The 25816-nt window shown below is 43.8% G+C and overlaps 2 protein-coding genes across 9 annotated transcripts in view; one reads left to right on the top strand and one right to left on the bottom strand.

The window, feature by feature from the left end:
- The window catches only part of TRAF3IP2 (TRAF3 interacting protein 2), a 44699-nt gene extending 39949 nt beyond the window's left edge, over positions 1–4750 (top strand). The window contains exons 8-9 of the mRNA XM_025925638.2: positions 1452–1526; positions 4197–4750. Of these exons, the coding sequence (XP_025781423.1) occupies positions 1452–1526; positions 4197–4343 (222 nt within the window). The 3' untranslated portion in view covers positions 4344–4750. The remainder of the gene's footprint in view (positions 1–1451; positions 1527–4196) is intronic.
- LOC147581148 (uncharacterized) overlaps positions 1–25816 on the bottom strand; it is a 116552-nt gene that overhangs the window by 31917 nt on the left and 58819 nt on the right. The window contains exon 3 of one of the 8 annotated variants that reach the window (XM_086707616.1): positions 18984–21182. The exons of the other annotated variants lie outside the window; for them this stretch is intronic. Coding sequence (XP_086563742.1) covers positions 21151–21182 — 32 coding nt within the window. The 3' untranslated portion in view covers positions 18984–21150. The remainder of the gene's footprint in view (positions 1–18983; positions 21183–25816) is intronic. 8 annotated transcript variants of the gene reach the window in all.

Genomic DNA, 25816 nt, shown 5'->3' with positions numbered 1-25816 from the left:
GGTAGCCTAGCAGACAAGCAAAATTTTAGAGACAGGGTCCTGGAAGTCAGAGTGAAAGCTTTACTTTTAGCTTCTAAACCCTGTGCCCTTCCTTTCACGTGTTTGTCCTGATGATTGGTGCTTCCAGTTGCACTGTACGTGGGTCATTTTAAAACACGCTTTTGGTCCTCTGGATTTTAAAAGACAGCGGCTCTGAGAAAACACCGTGTGGGGCATTTGTGTGTGGTGTGTGGTGTGTGTGTGTGTGTGTGTGTGTGTGTGTGTGTGTGTGAGTGCGCACGCGTGAGACTGTGTTTGTGGGTTTCTATGGTGACTTCAATAACCAACTGTCACCACTGTCACTTCTCTGTCCTGTTTGTATTCCCCTGCACAATGAAGATTTCTCAGTTTTAAAAAATCAATTGGAAGATGAAATACTTGGGGACACATAATTCCTCATCTCCTTGTCATCAGATGACTGACTGAGAGCTTTGTGCTGGTCACAGGATTGGGAAGACTCCCAACTCCGCTCATCTTGAAAATTCTGGTTTTGATAGAGTTCTTGGCAGCTGAGTCTTTTGGGGCCACAGCAGTGTCAGAGCAAACTGGAACCGTGTGGGGAACCTACATGTTCTGTGGCAGGCAGAGCTCCTCACGGTTGACCCCCCGCCCCCCAGCCTCATCTCCCATCCCCTCCCTAGCCCATCCTGTGCTCTAGCCACAAAGCATTGTTGGCTGGCCCCAACCCCACTAAAATTCTTTCACACCTCCAAAGGTTTGCTCTTGCTGTTTCGTCTGCTGGGAGTGTCCTTCCCCTCTCCCCCACTTCCTCTGCCTGATCAAATTTTTCTTGTCTTCCAGTATCTAAGTGACACGTCCCCTGTAACTCTTCAAATCACTGATGCAGAATGGATGGCCCCCATTTTGGCCTTCCACAGCAATTTGTTTAAACTTTTCACACTGCACCGTGGTTGGCAATTTACCCTTCTTCCTCCGCACCAATCTGCTGACTTTCGGAGGATAGGGATTGTATCCGTAGTGTTCCGGTAAACCGGTTCTCAAAAAAAAAAAAAAAAAAAAAAATCCTGATTTGTAGCATTTCCCCATTTCCACGGTATAAATACTCTCATTAGGGCCCATTTCAAGCTACCAGTGTAAAATCACTGAACAAGGAATTAGGAATGGATGCATACAACTGGCTTTTGTGAGCCGATAGGAGCCAGCTCAGCACACCCTGGAGGGTATCCTAATCTTTGAAACCCAAGGTCGAGCACTGAGTGTGATGTTTAACAGGCCTTCAACAAATGATTCGTGTGTATGGCATGCATGTGTCATGGGGGGCACCTGAAAGGCGAAGTGTGTGGCGCTCGAAATCAGAATAAAAACACTGTGTGGGCCTTGCATGATTGTGGGTGCCATTAACTCCTCCTCCTCATTCCTGAAATCAAACCTTCACATTCCTTCTGTTCCAGATGCAGATTGAGTTCATAAAACAAGGAAGCATGAATTTCAGATTCATCCCTGTGCTCTTCCCAAACGCTAAGAAGGTAAACAAAGAAATAAGCACACATACAAACCTTAACAATTTGAGCTTTGCTTTGTCTGCTATCTGGGATTTTAAGTGGAAAAGCTTGTGAACTCTTTATCAGTCGTTAGAGATAACAGTGTTACCAGAAAGATCCACAGGTCGTAGCGCGCTCAGCTCAGCTGCATGGATCAGGAAGGTTTTAAGACGTTATCTGATAGACCATCGCTGCCCTAATTGTTCAAACAGCCATTACAGACAAAGAAGTAGTTTGTGTTTTAACTCACGAGAGAAAAAGAGGCTGTTCATCTGATACTTCTTATCTCTTGTACATAAAAGTCAAGATATGTACATTTTTTGCTGACTAGCCACAGAAGTCTTTTGGTGCACATAGCTCAGCTCTCAAAGCTGTAGATGAAAGGAATTAAATCTACACAGTTGCCAAAGTGAGCTTTGCTGTGGTTCGTATGTGGGTTTTTGCCCCAGAAGAGCATGTCAGCAGGTTAGGGGAGGGAGGACAGAAACCATCTGAAGCCACGTTCCAGGCTTGGCAAAGGGAAGACAGAGGTGTGGTGGATGTCTTGAGAGTTGGAGCACAGCACCCTGAGCCCAGGCCCAGCTGCACCCTGGAGGATCCCTAAATGTCAGGACTGCCTTGAGACTCAGGTGCTGAAGGAGGGAGAGTCCAGCTGATACGAATGGGATGCCTCCAGTTACAAAGCTCACACCCTGTGCGATGGTATGCATGTCCATCCCTTGCCCAGGATCTCAAAGCCCCGCTGCAGCATCTCCTGACTGGTCTCCCTAGCCATCGTCTGCACCACCGTCAAAGAGGAACATCCAAAATGTAGATCTCCCCTGTCTCGCCCCAGCTTAGAAATCGTGTGGCGGATTCCAACCAACCACGGGATCATATCCACCTTTCTTAGCGTGACAGATGAGGCCCCTGAGAAGAGGGCTGTGCCCACATGCTCAGTCTCCTCTCCCGACCGTGTGCACAGTGACTATGCTCGGGTCGTACTGGGCTATTTCAGCATGCCCTCACACCTACCGTGTTTTTCCATGTTTCTGTGCCTGCGCACTTTCTGTTCCCCCCGCTTACAATGCCCTTCCCTGACTTGTCTGTGTAGTCAACTCTTGCCTATACTTATATCACCCAATCTGTCTAGCCTCTCCTGACTTCTCGTCCCCTTTGCCAATACTCTTGAGCTCTCTCAGTCGTAGTGCCTTGAGTCAATGTGGTTGGGGGTGGATGCACTGTTGGGAATATGGTGATGGAAAAGGAGACCGACTTTTAGTTGGTTTTATTAATGTTTTTAAAACTTCGTCAGACAGTCCCTTGTGGCCTGTGCTCCCACCTCCTGCCCCGTTGGTACACTATTGCCTGGAAAATAGTTTCTTTACATCTTCATTCACATTCCAACATTAGACTGTGAACTCCTCAAGACAGTAACTGTGTCTTTTCCTTTGGGTGTCATCAACACCTAGCACCATGCCTGACACATAGCATGTGCTGCTTCTGGGTGTATCCGGCAGTCCCCAAAGGGATCCCATCTCCTCAGAGAAAAGCCTACAAGGCCCCATGGGACACGGGCCCCCCTACTTCCAGACCTCCTCTCCTACTCTATTTCACTCACTCCTCTCTGGCCACACTGGCCTGTTGCTCCTTAAACAGGCCAGGCACGCCCCCGTCACAGGGCCTCTGCACTGTCTGGACCCAGACATCCACAAAGCTGGCCCCTTCTGCTCTTTTAGGTCTTTGCTCATTTTCTCTGTGAGACCTTTCCTATACACTCTGTTTAAAAAAAAAATTTTTTTTTAATGTTTATTTATTTTTGACAGAGAGACAGAGAGAGAGAGAGAGCATAAGCAGGGGAGGGACAGAGAGGGAGGGAGACACAGAATCTGAAGCAGGCTCCAGGCTCTGAGCTGTCAGCACAGAGCCTGATGCGGGGCTCAAACCCATGAACTGTGAGGTCATGCCCTGAGCCGAAGTCGGACGCTCAACCCACTGAGCCATCCAGGCGCCCCTCCTACACGCTCTGTTTAAAGCTGTAACCTTTCAGCCCTGCCCCAGCACTCCCTAGTCCCTTTCTCTGTTTCATTTTTCTCCGAGGCATGTATCACCATCAAACACACTATACGTTTTCCTGATTCGTCGTCTGTCTGTCCACGCCACAGCAGACAGAATGTCCACTCCACGAGGGTGGTCAGAAAGCGCACCCTCACGATCCCCGGCTCACGCTTTGTGCTTTTTGCCTGCTAACAGATCTGCTGGGCTCCTGCTGCTGCAGGCCAGATCTGTGGCTGAAACGAATTAGATTAAGCCCCTAGCCTTGGCATTCTTCTGAAGCCACGAAGGAATTCCCATCACTCTGCGTGACCTCTGTCCTACCCCTTTTATGTGAGGGTGGTGAAAAGCACGTTGAAATGCAAAGGGCAGGTAGCCTGGGAGGCTGACAGAAAACGCCGCGCACATGTGGTTTCCATAATGAGATATTCAGCTTGTACGCGGAGCCAGGAGAGGCTCACATGCTAGCCCTTTCCAAAAGCAAAACAGCACAACTCCCAGGATAGTTCGGCAGGGAACGCCCATGCAGGGAAAGCCGTAGATGTTTGGGAACGGAGCCGGGGATCTGGAATCCAGGTTTTTCTCTAATGGCCTTTACTCCTGTCATTCTCTCTCCCATAGGAGCATGTGCCCACCTGGCTTCAGAACACTCACATCTACAGCTGGCCCAAGAATAAAAAAAACATCCTGCTGCGGCTGCTCAGAGAGGAAGAGTACATAGCCCCTCCCCGGGGGCCTCTGCCCACCCTTCAGGTGGTACCCTTGTGACCCCCACCATCCCCAGAGCCCCAGGGCCATGCTGTGTGTGTGTACTTACAAGCACTCTTCTAGCAGAGGCTGTTCGTTTGCAGGCCCTCTCAGAGGGCTCCCCCCAACCCCAGAAAACCTGTTCTGCAGAGCATTCTTCCTCCAGAGACCTCCTTTCAGACAGAGGCCATGTTGCTCTGCCTTCCCTACTGCTAACACCCACGGCATGTTGCTCCTAACTGATGTGTCCATTCTGGGCCTCTCACTGCTTAGCGAGTAGATCATATAAATGATGTTGCGATAAATGTAAACGGACCACAAACGCTCTCCCATCGCTTAGGGCTATTTTTATGAGTTAGCCAGATGTTCTTGTGTCCTCAGACCAACCTGATTCGTGTACAGATAATAAAATGTTTACTCTTTTGTAAGACTGTATTTTACTTATCTCAAAGGAGATAGATGTGTATTAATTCCTGATGAGATGGGCAGTTGCTTCCGGGGATGTTAGTAAAGCTGCTTAGATGTAATATTAGATACATGTAACAGACTAGTCTGTATTAAAGGATTAGAGCCAGATAGTTGAACAATCCCTTTTCACATAATCTTGAAAGCTTTATTGTTGCAGTAGAACTTTTTAACAAAACCACTTGTGCAACCACCGTGATACGTGTATACCTAAGAGTATCCTCTATGGTCAGGAGTGGCCGTGGATGTAGAAGTTTGGCTGGAATGGTGGTTTGTGTTCTAGTCTTGCTTCTATCACTAACTAGCCATGTGACCTTAGGCAAGTCCTTTCACTTTTCTGAAACCCCGAGGACTCCGTTATAAACTGACATGGACAGGGGTGCCAGGGTGGCTCAAGCACTTAAGTGTCCCACTTTTAATCTCAGTTCAGGTCTTGATCTCAGGGTCATGAGTGCAAGCCCCTCGTTGGGCTCTGTGCTGGGATGAAGCCTACCCAAAACAAAATCACATGGACAGATGTACCTCTAACGGCCCTAAATGGTTGAAGGTCTGGGACCTAAGTTCTAAATACTCTTTTGAGGAATGACTGAGTTGTCATAATTATATCTCCCAGAGGATAAATTTAAATTTTCTTAACAAGGACATTTTCTTCTTTTTAAAATCTCTTCTCTTTAAATCTCTCCAGTCCCTCACATGCATAATTTTAGAAACACGTACACCTTGCTCATCTGATTCCAAAAAACACACAAACACACCTGTATATGAAGTATGTGTATAATCTACATAAACTATTGAGCAAGGTGGTATTACGTTAATTATGGCCTAAGTAGTAAGCTAATATGAAGATTCTGGGGGGGGGGGGAGGGGAGGGGGGAGGGGTGCTACTGCTTCCTGTTACCGATCTATCTAATCTCTTAAACAAGGCTCAATTGTGCTGTGAGATAGTTCAACCTTGGTATGTCGCCACAGAGAAAAGACAAATATGTACCAACTATAAATAAGCAAGTTTGCTAATGAATTGTAAAGAACACTAGTTTCATTTACGTTGTAACCTAGAGGTCTTCTGGGTGGTAAGGTGAATGTCTTTGTGTTGAAAAAAAAAAAAATAGGGAAAGGATAAAAGCTAGGATCCCTTAAGGAATCATTTGTAAGATGAACACAAGCATCTTCAGCTCCGTAGCATTTGAGACCCGGTTGAACTCTCTCTTGTTTGATTAACTCAAAATGCCTAAGAAAACACCCCGAACACAAACTTCAAGTCTTTCTCTCTTTTTAAATCTTTTTTGGAGGTGACACGATCATTAAGGATTCACACCCTTGTAAATAAAATGACATCCGTAATTACTACCCTCAAATGTGTCTAGTTTGCAAGGTTTAATAATGGGACGTTGTTACCCCTCCTCCCTTCGGAGACCTGTCCTGAGCCCTCAGCCACTGTTCCTACCCGGGGTTATTCCCTGGTGTTCCACAAACATTCATTAAAGTGTTACAGCTGGGAGCACTAGTAGCAAAACAAACAAACAAAAAATAAACACACACACACACACAACACCTGGCCAAGTGATGAAAGTTGGACCCTTGAAGTTTCTAAGAAATTTGATGACCACGGATATCAAAGGAATTTTAACAACTATTATAGAGCACTGACACTAGGATTAACACTTGGTTTATTTAGATGTTATCCCTGTCCTCTGCGTTCATCTGCAGATATTTTGGGCGTGGAAGTGAGGTAGGGCTGACTCAGTAAAAATAACCCTTTAGCCTCAAGGCTTGATTCAGACCAAAACTGATTTTAGCAGTGAGGTGTGCACAATGCAAGGTCAGATTCTTAAGTCTAATATTTAGTGACTCACTTAAAATTTGAAATGTAATTTTTTAATTTCAGTGACCGGCTTCAAAATCTATGCCGAGTTCCTTTGACTTCTGTATCATTTAACGGCATCTCAGTGCATGGCTACAATCTAAGTATTGGACTGGCTACTTCTCAGTTCAGTGCTCAGAAAAATTATTGTTGTTGATACTCTTTTCTTTTTTTTTTTTTCCTATTAAAGAAATCACCTACTTAAAGATTGGGTTTTTCTTAGTCATCTCAGCAAGGGAGGAAAGCCCTCGGCTCTGAGCACTCCAGACCTTGTTTCATGATGTTTTGCCAAGAGCATTTTTCTTAACCTCAGCCACTTCATTAGCCACCTCCACCCACTTTGCCAAACACCCCATTGTCACCATCACCTTTGCCAAAGGGATTGCAAAAGTCCTGTGATCGTTGGGAAATGATCCAGAAAGAGTTTCTCAAAACACAGGATCTTTCTGTTTCTTCCTAATGAACCAAGAAGAATCACTGAGACCCACCTCCTAGCGGCAAATGAAAAGAGGAGGAAGGTTAGACTGTGGGAAAATGGCACAAAGAAAAAACGCCTCTCATCCTGAAGAATTAGGCGCTACGTTTCAAGATCAGTGGCTCTATATGAGCCCAGGAAATAAACTAAAACAAAAACCAGAAAGGAAGAAAGAAAGCACAGAAATAAATGTAATTCTTAAATCATTTATTTCTGGAACCATTTGGAATTTTCCATCTGAAAAGGACCCGGGAAATCCAGCACCTCTACAGTGTGGTTTCATGCGTGAGAAAAGTGGGACCCACAGACACCTAAGCTTGTTTAAGTTTGCCCCGTGGCTGGAACCCAGATAGCCTGATTTCTAGTCTGCAGACATTTGTTTGATAAACCTAGAAGGCTTTCTGGCTTTTGACTGGAGATTTGTTCAACAAATGACCCAGGGTCTCCTGGAGGTAAACTGAGCCTCGTGAAAGAAGGACGCCTGAGGGAAGATGCATCTCTGTCCTCTGGTGGCTGGAGGATTAAATGATCATGTTGCAACTTGTTCTGTGGGAAATTCTTGGGGGAATTAATTATTGCTGTGATTATATGGAGTGTAACTTTTCTTGAAGTAGTGTGGCATATTTATTTTATACTAGTATTATATAAAACCAAAGCACAATTGAAAAGATCTTGGCACCTCCCTGAAGCTTCCAGATACAATCTGCTATTAGATCGATTTTGTTTCAGTTTTATCTGGCCAATCTCCAAGGCAAAAACAATGAAACGTGCTTTTATTTTTTAAATACCGTGGTATTCATCTTTCCCTCCTGCTTCTGATTCTATAAGAGTAGCGCTTGTTGGAATAATACATAGCTGTTTGGAAAATGCATTACCTTTCAGAAGAAACAAGGAGAAAGGTGTGGGTTATAACTCTCCTGTGGGTGGGGGGAGGCTTCAGGAAAGGTACGTTTTATCAGGAAGCACAGCAACAACACAAAAGAGCCTCGCCCAAAAGGCTAGCAATGGTCCTAGGACAGGAACATAGTTCCTAAGGTAGCATGTTCCTAACTTCGTGCTGATTTGTTCCATTTTCTTTAAAAATTTTTTTTCTCTTTTTTAACGTTTATTTATTTTTGAGACAGAGAGAGACAGAGCATGAACGGGGGAGGGGCAGAGAGAGAGGGAGACACAGAATCTGAAGCAGGCTCCAGGCTCTGAGCCATCAGCCCAGAGCCCAACGCGGGGCTAGAACTCACGGACCGCGAGATTGTGACCTGAGCTGAAGTCGGACGCTTAACCGACTGAGCCACCCAGGCGCCCCTCTTTAAAAATTTTTTTAATGTTTATTTAGTTTTGAGAGAGAGAGATAGAGCACGAGGTGGGGGAGGGGCAGAGAGAGAGGGAGACACAGAATCTGAAACTGCTCCAAACTCTGAGCTGGTCAGCACAGAGCCCGATGGGGGCTCAAACCCACAGAAAGTGAGATCACGGCCTGAGCCAACGTCAGACGTTCAATTGACTGAGTCACCCAGGTGCCCCTGATTTGTTCCATTTTCTATCGGAAAAAGCTTTTGGATAGAATCGCAGCGTACTTGGTAGGGGCTGGGAAGCTTTCACGGACCCTGGGCAGTCATGTGCTGCCCACTCGCCTACATGGACCACAGCCCCTCCACCTGTGACTGCATTTGCTCCCAAGTCCTCAGCCTCAAGCAGAACAGGTGGGACCTGTAAGAGCAGCACTCCGTGTAGCCGAGTTCCGTATTTGACTTCTCAAGGAGCATATGAGCATGGGTCTAGGTCACACTTCCCAGGGCCTTTAGGAAGTGGTATTTGAGCCTTTGCTAAACAATAAGAGCATCTTGGACCAAAGTGTACCTGGGAGAAGTGTGCTGGGCCTCCCTGCTCTTTTCTAGAAACACTCGCGGGGAAGGAATAATTGCAGCCCCCAGATCTCCCAGCACTTGTAACGAAAGCCACCAGGGCACACATTTCTTGTCCCTTGCCTGACCTCCCTCTGCTCCCTTCACCAGGAAGGCGCTGATGGTTGACGGCAGCTGGGGAAAGACGGGAGAGGGAGGGAGAAGGCGCGAGAGAGAACTCATGCCTGATGGATCCCATTAGGCTTAGTGTGCAAAGCAAGTTGAGATGAAGTAGCTGCTCTGGTATGCGTCCAAACTGCTGTTCTATTTTTAGTCTCTCCCGAGTGCTTCTTAGCCCCGCATTGTCCGCCTGGGCACCTGGATCGGCAGCAAAACATGGAACCGAGCCACTCATTTGTAAAACTGGAAGGAAGGAGGCCATTGATGCAGGGCTCGTTTATCGCTGACGGGGAAGGGGGACCTGGAATGTTAATGAGGATGGCTCTCTGAAGCATGCCTTCACGGTTAGCTAGGAGTTCAAAGGAGAAGGGAGCCTCAGTCCTGCTCCCAACAAATGTAAACCGTTGATAGAGAGAAGGAGAAATCAATTATGCTGTCGCGGGCTTCCATGGCATTGTGTTGGAGTTGTTAGAAAAGGTAGGACAAGGACCAGATCTCAAAAGGAAACAAAGCCACATGGCCTTGAAGTATAACGAGTTTGCCATGGCAACTGATGGAAATGAGCCTCCCGGGCACTGAGCAGGTGTGTTATCTTACAGAATAAACATACTTCTCTCACTCCCTGGTTTTTATAATAAAACCTGTGTTTGGATTACTTTCCCCTCCTCTTTGTTACCCGGAGAAGTTGGCTGTTGCTCAATCGGCCCAAGGCTCTGGTGAAGGGAAACGTAATCAGTGTTATCAAAAGGGCGGCTGTAAAAAAGCAGGCGCTCCGCTTGGCTGCGGGCCTCGTCCCTCGGCAGCCGCTGGGCCGCAGGTACCTGCCTGGCCTTTGGCGCCTTGCAGGTGCCGGGCTCCTCGCAGAAAGCCGCTGGTTGGCGCATTCATCCAGGAGGAACCGGGAGGCCTGGCCGGCAGTGGTCAAAACTGCATCCTTCCGAGGAGAGCAGAAAGGTGTTTAGGTGAGGCTGGGAGCTGACCGGTTGTCAGCATCCTGTGTTATCTGGGATACGGGCCAAGGGTTCCTTGAGTTCAGGGATTAACCGACTCTATCTTCCAATCTGTACTTATCTACAAAGTTCAGTTACTCGGAAACTTGCGGAGAGTGGCTGTTTCCCTGAGCTTTAAATCCCTCTCCGGGGTGGTAGATACTCATGTTCAAAACGTGCACAAAATGCGGAGATTTTATAAAAATCCTCCCAGGTTAAACAGAGAAGTTTCGCTTGTTTGTTTTTTTTTTAATGGTTACAAGGCCAAATGAATGGTAGGTGGGATGGTCCTGTTTTCATTTTTCTCACTTTGTGACTGAAAGAAAACTTCTAGCTTCTCATGGATTTTGAAAACAGGATGCTCATTCACCAACAGGCTCCAAGAACACGAGACAATGCTAAACCAGGTTGTGGCCAAACCACTGAACTGGGGAGAACTTGTACAGCGGGGGCCAGGCCACTCAGTGCAGACCTGTCAAGCGGGGCTTACTGTTCAGCAGCTCCAACCCTCTTTCCGCTTCTGCCCTGCTCTAGTTTTCCTCCCCAAACAGGCCCAGCACCAACGCTCCTGCCCCCCTTGTCAAGTCCCAGTTCCCCAGATGAGGCCCTTGAGGCCCCTTCACACATCACCTTACCTTTGACCCTAATAAGTAAAAAACGAATGGCTGAAAAACTAATTTAAGCTCTGGTGTCAGTGGAGGAAAAAGCTGCATGCAGTCATTTTCCCAGGTGAAATAGCATCACAAAGTTCAGGTGCTAAGCCATGCTGTGAGGTGACTTACGTCGGGCGGAAGGGTGGGCATTCCAAACTCGGTGGGCAGGGCCTCTCCACACCCAGGTTTTTAAAATTCAAGATTCCAAACCAGGTCTTTGGATACCAGCACATAGCTGTTTGTTGAAAAGGCACGTGAAGCAGAAGTCCCTGACACCCTAGTGTGAGCAGAAAGGTTCAGGTTCCATCATGCTACCATCTCCATTGAGCCGGTCATTGAAAAGCTAATCCCCGAAAGTAACAGGGTGGGAACTAGGCAGCAGCTAGAGATCAGCAACCAATCTACAATTAGTTATTAAGTGCCTACTGTGTGCAAGGTACTATGCTTGGCATAAAGATGATACATGCCCCTTGCCTTCAAATTATTTCAAATCTAGGGACGTGGATAAAATGATTTCAAACCTAGGACGGCATGAGCCACGTGAAAAGACTGAATCAAAGCAGCAGGCAGTAGAGGCTAAGCAAGGGGCAGCTGCTCTCTTTTCCCCGACCCTCACTAGGACCCAGGACTGAGCCCACATTTAGGCAGTTTCAAGGTCAGATCCTCCAAGGAGCAGATGACTGGACATTTCTCCTAATAAACAGAAGACTTGTTCACTCCTCCTCCCCACATACACCTTTGAGATGATAATATTCAAAATCCCTATGTATCACTCCAAGATTAGGAGACGCAATGAAAGGGACAGCTGAGTGGCCCGGTTAAGCATCCAACTCTCGATTTTGGCTCAGGTCGTGATCTCATGGTTCATGAGGTCGAGCCCTGCCTCGGGCTCTGCACTGAGAGTGGAGCCTGTTTGGGATTCTCTCTCTCTCTCTGTCCCTTCCCTGCTTGCTCTCTCTTTCTCTCTCTCTCTCCCTCAAAATAAACAAACATTAAAAAAAAAAGAGAGAGAGACACAATGTAAGAACAGGAAAGTATGGAAAAGCACTGCAGAGTGTATATAATTAAACCACTACATGACAACGCAGCCTGCAGGGCATACATCAGCCCTCTCTAGAGACAGCCTAGGTCCATCTGGCAAGAAGGGCCAGACCACACTGTGGCGAGAGGGACGGTGGGGATGTGCTTTTTACACTGTGCCCTCCAAAGATCTGGGAAGGCAGAGACCTGGCTGGTGATGGGATCAACGGGGAGAGAGGAAGTGGGTTTCTATACCCTACTAAATAGGGAGTGGGGAATGTTTTTGAAGTTGAGCCTGTCAGCTAAATCCACAAACAACTGAGTGAGAAAGCAGAAAATGATAATTTGCTGGAGTGGGCAAGGAAGCTCTCTTCATGAGTGAATATCGGCATTGTCCAATTTTCCCAGGCAAAATATGCGCAGAAAACACTGACCAAATGGACTCTGTCTTAACAAGCTTAACAAGTGTCTTAACAAGTTTCTCACTTGCGCGTGCAGAGTAGCTTTGAAATCAGAAAAACCTGAGTCCCTGTTCATTTGTAAGTTGTGTGACCTTAGGCAAGTTACTTTCAGAGTTTCAGCTACAGAAAGAAGAGGACAGAACCGACTCCTGGGAAGACTGTCAGGGTGAGTTAAGGGTGGGGGGGGACCTGGGTGGTTCTGTCGTTAAGCGTCTAACTTTGGCTCAGGTCATGATCTCATGGCTCCTGGGTTCGAGGACCTCATCGGGCTCTGTGCTGACAGCTCAGAGCCTGGAGCCTGCTCTGGATTCTGTGTTTTCCTCTCTCTCTGCCCCTCCCCTGCTCATACTCTGTCTCTCTCTCTCTTTCAAAAATAAATTAAAAAAATAAATAAATAAATATTAAAAAAAATTTTTTTAAAGATTAAGGTAAGATGGATTATATAAATCTTCTAGAGTAGTGCCTGGCAGGCAGTAAGTACTCAGTAAATGTTCCTTTCTTGCCCTTTGTGTCCTTTCTTTCTTGCTTTCTCCCTCATAACCAATGATTATTTATAGGGACTTTGAATATTTTCTTATTTCCAAAAAGTAAAACAGCAAATCCTAATGAAAAAAAAAAAAATCTTTCATTTTAAAAATGAAGCCTTAGGAGAGGTCAACATATAAGCTTTTAAGCTAAAAACACTTCTATCTAGTTTTCCAGAGGAGCTAATCAGCTTAGTTTGTTTTCTTACTAAGGCCTGGACCACGGCGGACTCACACAACAATCACAGCATCTGGAGACAGCCTTCTTCCTTCTAGCAGGTTGCTAAGGAGCAAGCTTCTCAGCAGCACTGGCTAGGATGATTAAAGGTATAACATATCAAACCTGGCAATGATGTTTGACTTTAAAGGAAACTAACTTTAGAGATTCACAATGGGGCCTCAAAAATAGAATAATGGATTTGAAACTATTTTGAAAAGTAATTTTAAAGGCAGTATTGTGTTCATATTATCCCCATTATTAAAAGGGAAATTTTGAATTCAGGCTGGGAAAACTGCTATGCTCTCTGTGGCTTTGCTTTTTTCAAGAAATGAGGTATCATTGTCACCTGCAAAACGGCCCACTCCAAGCTATCTAGCCTGGAAGGAAAAGAGGGGAGGGTTGGTTAAGCAAACATTTAAACTGAAACGTAGTTACCATATTGACTGGCTTTTCTCAAACCTTTTTTTTCCCCCAAAGAAAAAAGTTCTCTTGAAACTTTCCCCATGTTGGCTTAAGTAATTTTCATTGTATGGTTCCTTAAATATGTACCCATATATAATTAGGTATAAATGCTTCATCCTTGTAGCTCACTAAAAGCTACAAAAACACAAAATGAAAATGTTCTAGAGATCTGTTGTGCAACCATGTGAATATACTTAACATTACCAAACTATACGCTTCAAAATGGTCAAGATGGTGAATTTTATGTTATGTGGTTTTTACAATCTAAAAAAAACTATAAGAACAAACTAAACTTACAAATTAATTAAAAATGACATCACCAGATAAATTCAAATAAAAAAATAATTTAGTATGAAAATGGTAACATTTTGCTGAAGCTAAATAACCAATGTTAGGTTTAATTTATACATGTAATTAAAAAAGCATAAGGAGATGCTTTTATGCACTTTATCTTTCAATTGTTGACTTAAATATTTGTGGAATGTGATGGACAGTCTTTGACTCACAATTGTTATCATTGTTACAATTTTTCCTCCCATCAGGTTACTCATTTTTTTAATGTTTACTTATTTTTGAGAGAGAGAAAGCGTGAGCGGGGATGGGGCAGAGAGAGGGAGACACAGAATCCAAAGCAGGCTCCAGGCTCTGAGCTCTTAGCACAGAGCCCAAGGTAGGGCTCGAACCCACAAGCCTTGAGATCAAGACCTAAGCTGAAGTCCCACACTTAACCAACTGAGTCACCCAGGCGCCCCTCAGGTTACTCATTTGAAACTATCAGCTGTTTATTTTAATTGGTCCAGCTGATTTTAAAATGTTTCTCTCCAAAATGTGGTATTGATAGATCATTTTTTTAAAAAAGCTCCTAACAAAAAGTTCTTCATGGAGAATGTTTGCAAGCTGGTATGTCATAAAAACACAGAATCAAACCAACACATCTGCTTATAATCTGAACTAAGTGACTGATTTGCCTAGTTTCTTTTGAATCCAACTCATGCTACCATGAGACCTGTAATGACTCAATTTTCTCTCCATTTTTCTCTTTGAACGACTGTAAAACTTCATTTATGCTGGTGCCACGAGGCCTTTGGCCTTCCCTTTGCATGAACGCATCATCTGTGTGTTCAGTCGGCCCAGTTCTTTTCTCATTAGCCTGTGACAATTAAAGTAGCATGGTTATTTTCATGACAGAAAAGCGAAATCAATTTATTAAATACATCAAGAGACTACATTGCATCTTATCACTGAAAAAGAGCAACTTTAGCTTTCTTATTGGTAAGATAGCTCAGTGTGATTTTTATCAAATGGAAAGCAAGACCGTTTTTGTTATTTTGATGCCAGCAATGCCCATCTAAAGATTACCAACACATTGGGGCGCCTGGGTGGCGCAGTCGGTTAAGCGTCAGACTTCAGCCAGGTCAAGATCTCACGGTCCGTGAGTTCGAGCCCCGCGTCGGGCTCTGGGCTGATGGCTCAGAGCCTGGAGCCTGTTTCCGATTCTGTGTCTCCCTCTCTCTCTGCCCCTCCCCCGTTCATGCTCTCTCTCTGTCCCAAAAATAAATAAACGTTGAAAAAAAAATTTTTTTAAATAAATAAATAAATAAATAAAGATTACCAACACATTAAAAGTTGAATAGTGCCACATTAATGATCACGTGGTGCCAATTTTAAACACAAAGCACTAACACTGAGAGTATGTGGCTATAAAATAAACATCCCAGTTGAACCAAATAAGCTTATATTGTATTATATAAGTGTTTTTAGATTGTCGTTGAAATGAAAACATTATTTGATGGACCATCAATAATATATAGAGACTTCTGTAGTGTGAGGAAAAACTGATATATATAGAGAGATAAAAAAATCTTCAAAGATTTTTTTAATGTTTATTTAATTTTGAGAGAGAGAGGAAAAAAAGCTCGAGTGGGGGAGGGGGAGAGAGAGAGAGGGAGACAGAAGATCTGAAGCAGGCCCCCCGCTGACAGCAGCAAGCCCCACGTGGGGCTTGAACTCATGAACTGTGAGATCATGACCTGAGCCAAAGTCAGACGCTTAACCAAGCCACCCAGGCACCCTCAAATCTTTAAAAAATTTAAATAACACCACCAAAGCCTGCTTCAGGTTCTGTGTCTCCCTCTCTCTCTGCCCCTTCCCTGCTCATGCTCTGTCTCTCTCAAAAATGAATAAACATTAAAAAAAAAAAAAAAAAAGGTCTTAATTTAAAGAACACCAGAAAATTGGGGTGAGGAGGGCATCTACACGTGAGGGAGGCCTGGTGCAGGGTGTTGGGCCCAAGCAAGACAAAAGAGGCATTCCTGCAGAGGGTGGCATGGCTCGGTCTGAACCAAAGCAGGCTGAGTGGAGGGCTCGGTGCAGGTTTTTGGATACCAGGTGGGATTGGGGCGGTAGCCCAGCATGGGGTTTCAGAGCCCACGTGGGTTTTGTACCTTACTTGCAACTTTTTCAAAAATTTGAAATTGTCTCAAAATTTAAAATTTAATGGCACGATGTCGAGTTTAAAAAAGGATAAATATGCACGTATAAAGTGCAACCAATTATGCAGAAATATCTTGCAAAGTAGTAAGAGTTCTCCTACTGGGCATTTATTATGTGTCAGATACTGCGGGAAGAAGTTTGTATGTTTTATCTCATTTAAATTTCATACCGACCTTACAAAGTGAGTATTACTAGTTTCATTTTATAGATGAGGAAATCTGAGGCTCGGAGAGGTTAAGTAACTTGTCCAGGCTCTTAACTAACCTGGTGTGCTGCTCAGAGAAAAGACTGGGAAAAACTTCCAAAAAGATTGTGTAGGGACTAAGGGCATGCTACCCCATGATGGGCCCCTTTGGCATGAAGATTATTCTGAGCTGGGCAGTTAAGACCCTACTGGCTCAAGAGAAACTTCTACCCCTTCCTTAACTACATAGAAGAGCCTAAATTGGGGGTCTTTCCCAGAGTAAGGGTTATTAACAGAGATAAATTTTATCTGAGTGACCCATCTGGATAGCAGGGCAAACATCTAATTATAATCATCTAATTATAATCTGCTCCTATCACTCCACGAAGTACATTCCTTTCCTCTGAAGTTCTAGACCCTTCTCCCCTTCTCCTTAGTTCAGAATGACATATATACCTCATCTTGCCTGTCTTTGGAATTTCCATGTCCATGTGGATTTCCTGTACGTATGCTATTAAATTTTATTTTCTCTTGTTAATCTGTCTCATGTCAATTTGATTCTTAGTCCAGCTAGAAGGACCCTGGAAGGCAACAGGAATTCTTGGTTCCTGACAATTGGAAAATGTTCAAAGCAGAAGTCTCTGGGCAGTGGGACTATGAATGACTTTTAGTTTTTCCCTTTGTCGTTTTCAGTATTTCGCAAAAAAATCTACAATGGCATGTTGCTTTTGTAATTAGAGACAAAGGTAAAGCTTTCATTTAAAAAGTAAATCATTTGTTGTGGAGCAATGTTGTAAAAATGTGCTGATTATTCAAAACCATATTAAGCAACCCAAATTATTGATAGTGATGTTATCTTTTTATAGTGGCATTATCAGCAACAACTTTTAAGTTTTTGCTTCACTATAGTTTGTTTCTATAATTAATTAACTCATTCAACAAATACCGAGCATCTGCTATGATTTATTTTTATAAGAAAAACAATTTTTAATGTACTATATAGAAGTCCAAAGTTGTACATTTTTTTCAAAAATAGCAGAAAGGAAGGACATGTATGCCTAGAAAAAGGCAGGGCACCAAAATATTAATAGCAGTTATGTTTTAGTGGAAATTTTATCTTTTAAAAATACTTTTCTGCGCTTTCCCAGTTTTCAACAATATGAATTACTTATATAGTCTATTCATGGCTGTGTCTTCAGTGCTTAGAACTTGAGCAGGACTGGCATGCACAGAGGAGTTCAGGAAGATTTGTTGAATGAATAAATGCTTTTGAGTACAAATATTCCAAAAACATAGTTTTTAAAAATAACATTGACTTTTGCTGATTCATTCCCTCATGGTTGTTGGCAGACCTTGCATTCAACCTCTGCTCTCTTCCACTGGAAAAGACGTAAGAGGAGGCCCAGGGATGGTGGGGAGGAGGTCTAGTGCCATTTACCAGGTGGTCGTGAGATGGAGAGCCATGTTACAGGAAGACAGCCTGAGCAGACAGAGGGACTCACTATTCAGAAAAACATCCCAATGTTGTTTTATTAAGATTCCTATTCAAACTATTTCTCGGAGGAGGTGACACCCTACTATACTAGTGTCCATTGAGGACAGACCTCGTATTGTAATAGGTGGGTTTCTTGATAGTGATATCCAAGGTTAACAGTGGAATGGAGGGGTGGGATAAGGTGAGAATGGCTCAGTCATAAGCTCCCTTTTTGCCTGTAATTATGAAGCTCATTTCTCTGATTTTACAAATGAACTTGAATCATAAACCTTAAGGGACAGCAGATACAAGGCCAACGTGGGGAAAGAAGTCCCTCAGCTAGTGCGTAACTCAAGCCGACTGCCCAGCATGCACATCTCCACTTCGGTGTCCAACTCTCATTTATGGAGGAGGTTACACGTGATCATGATATTGCCAAATTTGATGGTTCTAAAAAACCATACCAGGTAATCCTCATGTATATCCAGGGATTACTGGAAGAAACAAACCTTTGAAGTCATCCTAGAATCTTCTCTTTCTCTTTGGCAAATTCCATTGGTTCTACCTTCAGACTATATCCAGAATCTGACCATCACCCACCCCACCCCCCCCCCCCCCACTCCTTATCTCACTTGGATCATTGTAAGAGCCTCTTACTCCTTGCTTGGCCCCAAACAGCAGCCACAATAATCCTTTTTTTTTTTCCTTTTAATTTTTTTAAGTTTATTTTTGTGTGTGCGAGAGAGGGAGAGAGAGACAGAGTGTGAACACGGGAGGGGCAGAGAGCAAGGGAGACAGAATCTGAAGCAGGCTCCAGGCTCTGAGCTGTCAGCACAGATCCCCATGCGGGGCTTGAACTCACAGTGAAATCATGACCTGAGCCAAAGTCAGATACTTAACTGACTGAGCCACCCAGGTACCCCAACAAGAATCCTTTTGAAACCTAACTCAGACCATGTTTTTACACAAAAAATTGTAATGGCCATGCCTAGTGTCCTACAACTCTATGACCTCTTTGACCTGATTTTCTACTGCTTTCCCCTTGCTCACTCCACTCTTAGCCACCTCGACTTGCAATTCCTCACACACGCCAGGCACACTTTGCCCTTGCTGTATCCTCTGCAGGAAGTAGTCCCCACCCCCATCCAAATGGCCTTCTCTCCCTTAAGACCTCTCCTCAAATGTCACCTTATCAGAGAGACCTTTCCTGACCCCCTCTGTCAAGAAGAAACCACCTACCTGTACACCATCTCCTCTATCTTGTTTTTTATTTCATGGCAACTCTTATCATCTGGGACAGTTCTGCCCACAAAATGTGTCTGATTTTCCCAAACCCGTGGTATGATTACACTTCCTCACCTTTTGAAGTTGGACGCAGCCATGTGACTTGCTGTGTCCAGGGATATGTGAGAAGTGTCATGTGTCACTTTCAGGCATAAGCTTTAAGATCCAGTGTACAATTCACCACTCTATCTTCTCCCTCTCCCCTGGAGTCTAGCCATACTCCGGCGGATGGTTCTCCAGGCAGCCTGGGCTTCAGAGTAAAGGTGCACAGAGCCCCCAGCTGACATGCAACGAACATGCAATATAAGTGAGAAACTGTTGTTTGAAGCCACTGATACCTTGGGTTGATTATTGCCCCCAAATAGCTAGCGTATCCTGACAGACTCTCTGATTATAGTACATATTTATTTGTTTACTGCCTTCTGCCTCCCCCTCGAGAATGTACGTTTATGATGGTAGGACTCTGTCTGTTTACTGTTGTATCTCCAGTGCCTGGCACAGTGCCTGGCACATGGTAGGTATTCAGTAAATAGGTGTCGTCTGACTGAATGAATCATAAATTGATCACACCAACTGAAATAGGAAGATTTAACAATGGCAGGTGAATCTGATCCCAGACGCAGCCACAAAAACATTCATTGCACCTGCTCTGAATGTGAATGAAATTGCCGATTCGAGATCGGAAGTGTGTGTGGCTGCTTATCTCACCAGACACAGTTTGAAAGCACAAATCGCCTATGGGTACATGACATAGCTGGTCATGAAAGCCCATAAAGTAGTTAAAGTTACTACACAAATGGAGATCTGGCATACTGCTGAGGGGACTCAGTGACAACCATAAATAAAAAGCATTAGCAGTGTTTGTGTCGATGCTGAATACTGATGCGGTTTCCTTTCCCTGTGTGGACATTAGCATTTGTAATGAACCGAGCTTCAGAGGACTGGGATTTTATCTGCCGTTATCATAAATTGGTGTATGAGCCCCTCTCAGGACGTTTGCAAAAGCTGTGTGTGCTTTTGTGAGCTGCTTTCTTTTCACGTGCTTCCTCCTGGTATGTCTGAATTTGGATGGGGATAATGCATTTCCTGTATCATGTGGCACAGCACAAGGAAACTCATTGTATCCCTTCAGAGGAAGAGTACATCTGTAAGTAGTTTTTAAGAGTGTACTGAAGGATCTTGTTAGGGTGACTTATTCTCCCAGTTCCATTTGGTTGATGAAGTGGATCACGTGACAGATGTGCATAATGAACTGCTTCAGCTGCTGCCAGTGGGAAGCTCAACCTATAAAACACGAAATCTCATGGACTCATTGAGGGCATAGCAAGCTGATCACATGAGAGAGAAGCCTGCCTCATTCCGAGCTGTCATTTCTTACTGCCGCACACAATGCACCAGTGTTGCCGAGGTTTTTGCTTTTACTTTCCCCCAAAGTCACAGCCTCCCCAGCTTAATCCTAATTCACTCTGGAAAGGTACTTCTTTCCGCATACAATTCCCTAAAAAGCTGAGGTTATTAGGATATGCAAGTCATTGTCTACAAAATGCACAGGCAAGGAGCCTTTATGTTGTGTCATTAAAAAGGGAAATGTATTTATATCAGAGACTAAGATTGGTGGATTGTTTTTGTGAAGTTGGTTTTTATTTATTTTTTTTGCCCTCTTCCTTGTCTCTTTTCCTCTCGCCCTTTTCTGTATTTTCTTTCTCTGTTCCATTACTTGTTTTTTCCTCTTTATACTCATTGGTAATTCCCTAATGACTGCAATCATAAAGGATGTAATTTGTCTCCCATTTTCCATGGTTGGTCCAGAATGGTGATGTCCCAAGCCAAAAAATACAAGTGATGAGTCTATTCCAGGAGTGATCCAACTTGCAGCTCACTCTGGATGCTTCTAGGTCACTGAGGGACACATAGGTAATGGAGAAATAAAAAAGTAATAATGCAAACTCTAGCTTTCAATGGAATAATAGAAGAAATGATGAAAAAGGCTATGTCAATTTAACTCCCTTCTACCACAAAGCGTTCACACGTGTTCACCACTATGCTAGGTGCTGTGCAGGGAGCTGAAGAGAGTATGTGTCCCTTGAAATGGAAAAAGTCAGTGAATAAATGATGGCGTATGATGACATATCCAAATGCCATAACAGCTGCATAAGAATAGGGCTTCAGATGGTCCCAGAGGGAAGATCTCAGTGAGAACTTAAGTTTTCAGGCAAGCTCTGGGCTGGAGGCAGGAACTGAACTAGATCTGGTACAACAGGCAAGTTTCAGATGCTGTCAGAAGAGCAAAACACTGTATTATAAAGAGGTCAAGAGTTCATGACATCTCGATCGATTTCAGCTGTTTGGGGCACCTTCATAGCCCCAGTTTCCCAACTAACACATGTCAGGTGTACAGGTTATGTAAAGAAATTTATAAAAAAAATAGGGGCGCCTGGGTGGCTCAGTTGGTTAAGTGTCCAACTCTTGACTTCGGCTCAGGTCATCATCTCATGGTTCGTGAGTTCGAGCCATGAATCAGGTTCTGCACTCATAGTGCGGAGCCTGCTTGGGATTCTGTCTCCCTCTCTCTCTGCCCCTCCCCTGCTTGCTCTTTATCTCTCTCTCAAAATAAATAAAAAGAGACTAAAAAGAAATAGTCATCAGGGGCACCTGGGTGGCTCAGTCAGTTGAGTGTCCAATTCTTGATTTCAGCTCAGGTCATGATCCCAGGGTCATGGAATTGAGCCCCGTGTTGCATTCTGCACTGAGCGTGGAGACTGCTTAAGATTCTCTTTCTCCCTCTCCCCTGTTTGCATGCTTCTCTCTCTCTAAAATAAAATTTAAAAAAATTTTAAAAATAGCCATCAGATGTTAGTGTAAGGCAATTAATCACGATATAAAGTACCAAGATGTCACAGCTGTAAGCTTTAAATTTATTATGAAGATAGCAGAATTATATACCAATGGATGTCATGGATTAAAAATACTGCTGAGGGGAGCCTGGGTGGCTCAGTAGGTTGAGTGTCTGACTCTGGTTGAGGACATGATCTTGCAGTTCACGAGTTCAAGCCCCAAGTCAGGCTCTGTGCTGACAACTCAGAGCCTGGAGCCTACTTTGGATTCTGTGTCTCCCTCTTTCTCTGCCCCTCCCCCACTCACACTCTGTCGCTCTCAAAAATAAATAAACATTTAAAAAAACTTTAAAAAAAATGCCGAATTTAAGGAGAATAGAAAACATAATCTAAAAAATGAAAACTCACTCTTCTAGTAGAAAAAACAGCTTACAAAACTTCTTTTGGAGACCTTTAAATATGTCAGCTTTGGCTTTAGCGAGTTCAGTGAATTTTCCTTTGTAGACAGAAAGCTGGCATTGGGCGCTATAGAAAGCCCCTTGGCACCTCAGCTACCCCCTTCTGACTTGGATGCTGGCTGGCAGCCTCTGGTGAAAACCCCTGGCTCTTCTCCACAGAGGAGTGGCCAGACTTGGCAGCGACTGTTGGGTTCACAAAGAGACGGGAGTCACTTGTTCTCAGGGTCATAGGGGGTGGGGGTGAGAGGCAGCTCAAGGCCAAGAGTTTGACTTCCTGACCCTTCCAGAAAAGTATGGCACTCTTTAATTTATTCCTAATTGGAATACTTTGCTGTGGTTTTCCTGGCCACAAGACGTGCCCTTTTAACCATTTCTTCTCAAAAGACCTTTGTTAGATCTGATTTTGTTATTTCAGTGTCAAAATAGCTTCCACGTTAAAATCAGTGCGAAAAAATGTCCTGTATTCCTGTTTCACATAACTAAGTAACATGCTTTCTGAGGTCTTGAGCCCAGGACTTTTATAGTCCTTTTGGTTCTGAGGGATTGGAAGGAAAAATTAAATAGAGTTTATGAAAAATAGAAAGAAACCCTTTGAGACCACCTCCCTTGTTCTGAATGTCACGAGTACTTGAACGTACACGCACATGGTTTGCGTGCTTGTATGCGCACATACACACACACGTCCTCACACATTACCTATTATACTGAAAAATATTATGATAGCTTTATTATTTTTCTTTAGGTCCTGGCTGTAGTCCTTCAACGATGGGCACCTGAGAGGCATAAGTTCGTAGGCTGCTGGAGGTATAGCTAAGTGGTCTGGCTGCAGCCTAAAATGAGATTGAGTTGATGATTCTACCGGGAGAAATTTTTCCCTGTGTTTTCATTCCCAAACTCGGCTACTCCCACTGCCTCTAGGGACTGAAGTCATGGTAGATAGTACTCAAAAGTAATAACTCCTGAGAGACTCTCTCTGGAAAATCAGCATGCAAAAGGCAGTTGGCCCCAGAAGCCAAGGACCCTTGGCTACAGCAGCAGAATGTTAAATCCACACAACGGAATAAAGGATTCTGGGTTTCCTATATTTTAAATTGTCTACTGTTTCAGCCTTAGCTTCAGTGAAATCCAGAGAATAAATTAAAGATTTTTCTTTCAGACTCTTTATAAAAATAAGGTATTTTTGTGGTTATTCCTTAAAAGATGATGAAAATTAGGTGCTGAAATTTAGGTGCCTTCTGAAAATGACTTGGAATAATTATATTTGTTAAACGGGGCAGTCCTGATATTGTATGCTGTATAAATCAACTTTCATTATTCTTTAATGACTCTTTGCAATTCTTTTTTCTAGAACTTTGCAAGCTTGACTTGTGTTCACCTTGCTGTGGAATGCTTTAAAGGGCATTTCATCTAATAGCAGAGAAAAATGATAAATTATAGATGCCAAATCATATAGTAGTGATTTAGGTAGCACTAGGGTAAGGTTGTAAGCAATAAAATAAAAATTTTCTCAATCAACCTCTATATTAGGAGCAAAAAAGAAATAGCTGTCTGCATAATTAAAGAGCAACATGTCAACACAGTTGTTAATATGCTAATCTGAGGGTTTTTTAAAAAAAACTTGAAATCACAAAGCAGAATACTGGGCATATTTATCTGTTTAAGTGAAGAAATTCTGTATTTATGAGTGAGTATGAAGAAATTTCATTGTAAGTGTGCTCTTGAAATACAGATATCAAGGAAGGGGAAAAAAAAAGAACTTGGTCTCAATCTCTTAAGCATTTGTGGAGTCAGGACAATGAGGTGGTTAAGAGTGACCTGGTTCTAAATTTTGGCCAAGTCCCCACTAGTTGTGTGACCTCAGGCAAGTTACTTAACCTCTTTGAGCCTCTGTTTCCTCAGTTGTAAAGTGGGAAAGATAATGGGTTCTACCTCACAAGGTTATTTGTGTAGATTACAAATAAAGCATTTATTTTTTAAACTTTTTTTTTTTAATTTCAGAGAGAGAGAGAAAGAATCTTTTTTTTTTTTTTCAACGTTTATTTATTTTTGGGACAGAGAGAGACAGAGCATGAACGGGGGAGGGGCAGAGAGAGAGGGAGACACAGAATCGGAAACAGGCCCCAGGCTCCGAGCCATCAGCCCAGAGCCTGACACGGGGCTCGAACTCACGGACCGCGAGATCGTGACCTGGCTGAAGTCGGACGCTTAACCGACTGCGCCACCCAGGCGCCCCTAAGAGAGAGAAAGAATCTTAAGCAGGCTCAGTGTGGAGCCCAACACAAGGCTCAATCCCATAGCCCTGGGATCATGACCTGAGCTGAAATCAAGGGTTGGATGTGCAACCGAATGAGCCTCTCAGACGCCCCAATAAAGTATTTAAAATAGAATCCACAGAGTAAGCACTCAATAAGTACGGGTTATATTATACCTTGTCATTCCTCTACCCAAACTCCCTGGTGGTTTCTTTTCTTACTCTGAGTGAAAGCCAAAGACCTTACCATGTACTATAAGCCCCAACACAACCAGCTTGTTTTCTCTATGACCTGATTTCCAGCTGCTTCCCCGTCCCCCCTCAGCTCACACGCTGGCCTCCTGGCTGTTCCTCAGACACAGACACACTAGGCACCCTCCCATCCCAGGACCTTTGCAGTTACCATTCCCCTGCCTTGAAAGTTGTTGCAGGGATTGTTCTAGTCACTGCTGCATCCCCAGTGCCTAGACATGTGTTTGTCACCATAGTAGCTATCGATAAATATTTGAAGGCTAAATGAATGATGTCCCTTAATTTCTAAAAAATAATTTTAGGGGCACCTGGCTGGCTCAGTTGGAAGAGCATGCAACTTGATCTCAGGGGCGTGAGTTTGAGCCCCACGTTGGATGTGGAGATTACTAAAAAAATAAGTAAACTTAAATGATAATAGTTATAATTCTATCCTACACATATATCTCCTCACTTCACAGTTTAGTGAAATGTAATTTTTTTGCCAGAGAAGTTGTTCTTGGCTGTTACGATGACTGTCAACCATAGATACAGCAACAACCACTCCTTAAAGGCCTGCTAACTACATAATGACAGTGAAAGAGCAAGGTTACTGCCCTGGCCATGGTGCACCTGTTTGCTGGACCTCCCTATATCCTAGTCCTTTATCCACAGATAAACCAGGGACAACTCCTGATTTGCCCTTTCTACCTTGTCCTTTTACTAGATAAAATGGTGAGGAAGTTTCTTAAGTAAATATGACACATAATTTCCAAAATCTGAATGTATGCAAGGACAGAGTATATAAAGTATATAAAGTTCTCTCTCTCTCTCTTTCTCTCTCTCTCTCTCTCTATTCCCTCCACCCCCCAAGGTTTTTTTAAAAAGGCATTGCTAGGGGTGCCTGGGTGGCTCAGTTGGGTAAGCTTCCGACTTCGGCTCAGGTCATGATCTCGCTGTCCACGAGTTCGAGCCCCATGTCAGGCTCTGTGTTGACAGCTCAGAGCCTGGAGCCTGCTTCAGATTCTGGGTCTTCCTGCCCCTCCCTTGCTCTCTCTCTGACCATCCCCTACTCATGCTTTGTCTCTCTCTCTCTCTCACTCTCTCAAAACTAAAGATTTTTAAAAAATTAAAAAT

This window comes from Puma concolor, chromosome B2 (assembly GCF_028749965.1).
Source record: "Puma concolor isolate L17-30 chromosome B2, mPumCon1.1.hap2, whole genome shotgun sequence".
NCBI classification, from domain to species: Eukaryota; Metazoa; Chordata; class Mammalia; order Carnivora; family Felidae; genus Puma; species Puma concolor.
The sequence above is the reverse complement of the archived record's forward strand: the minus strand, read 5'-3'. Positions and strand labels throughout refer to the sequence as shown.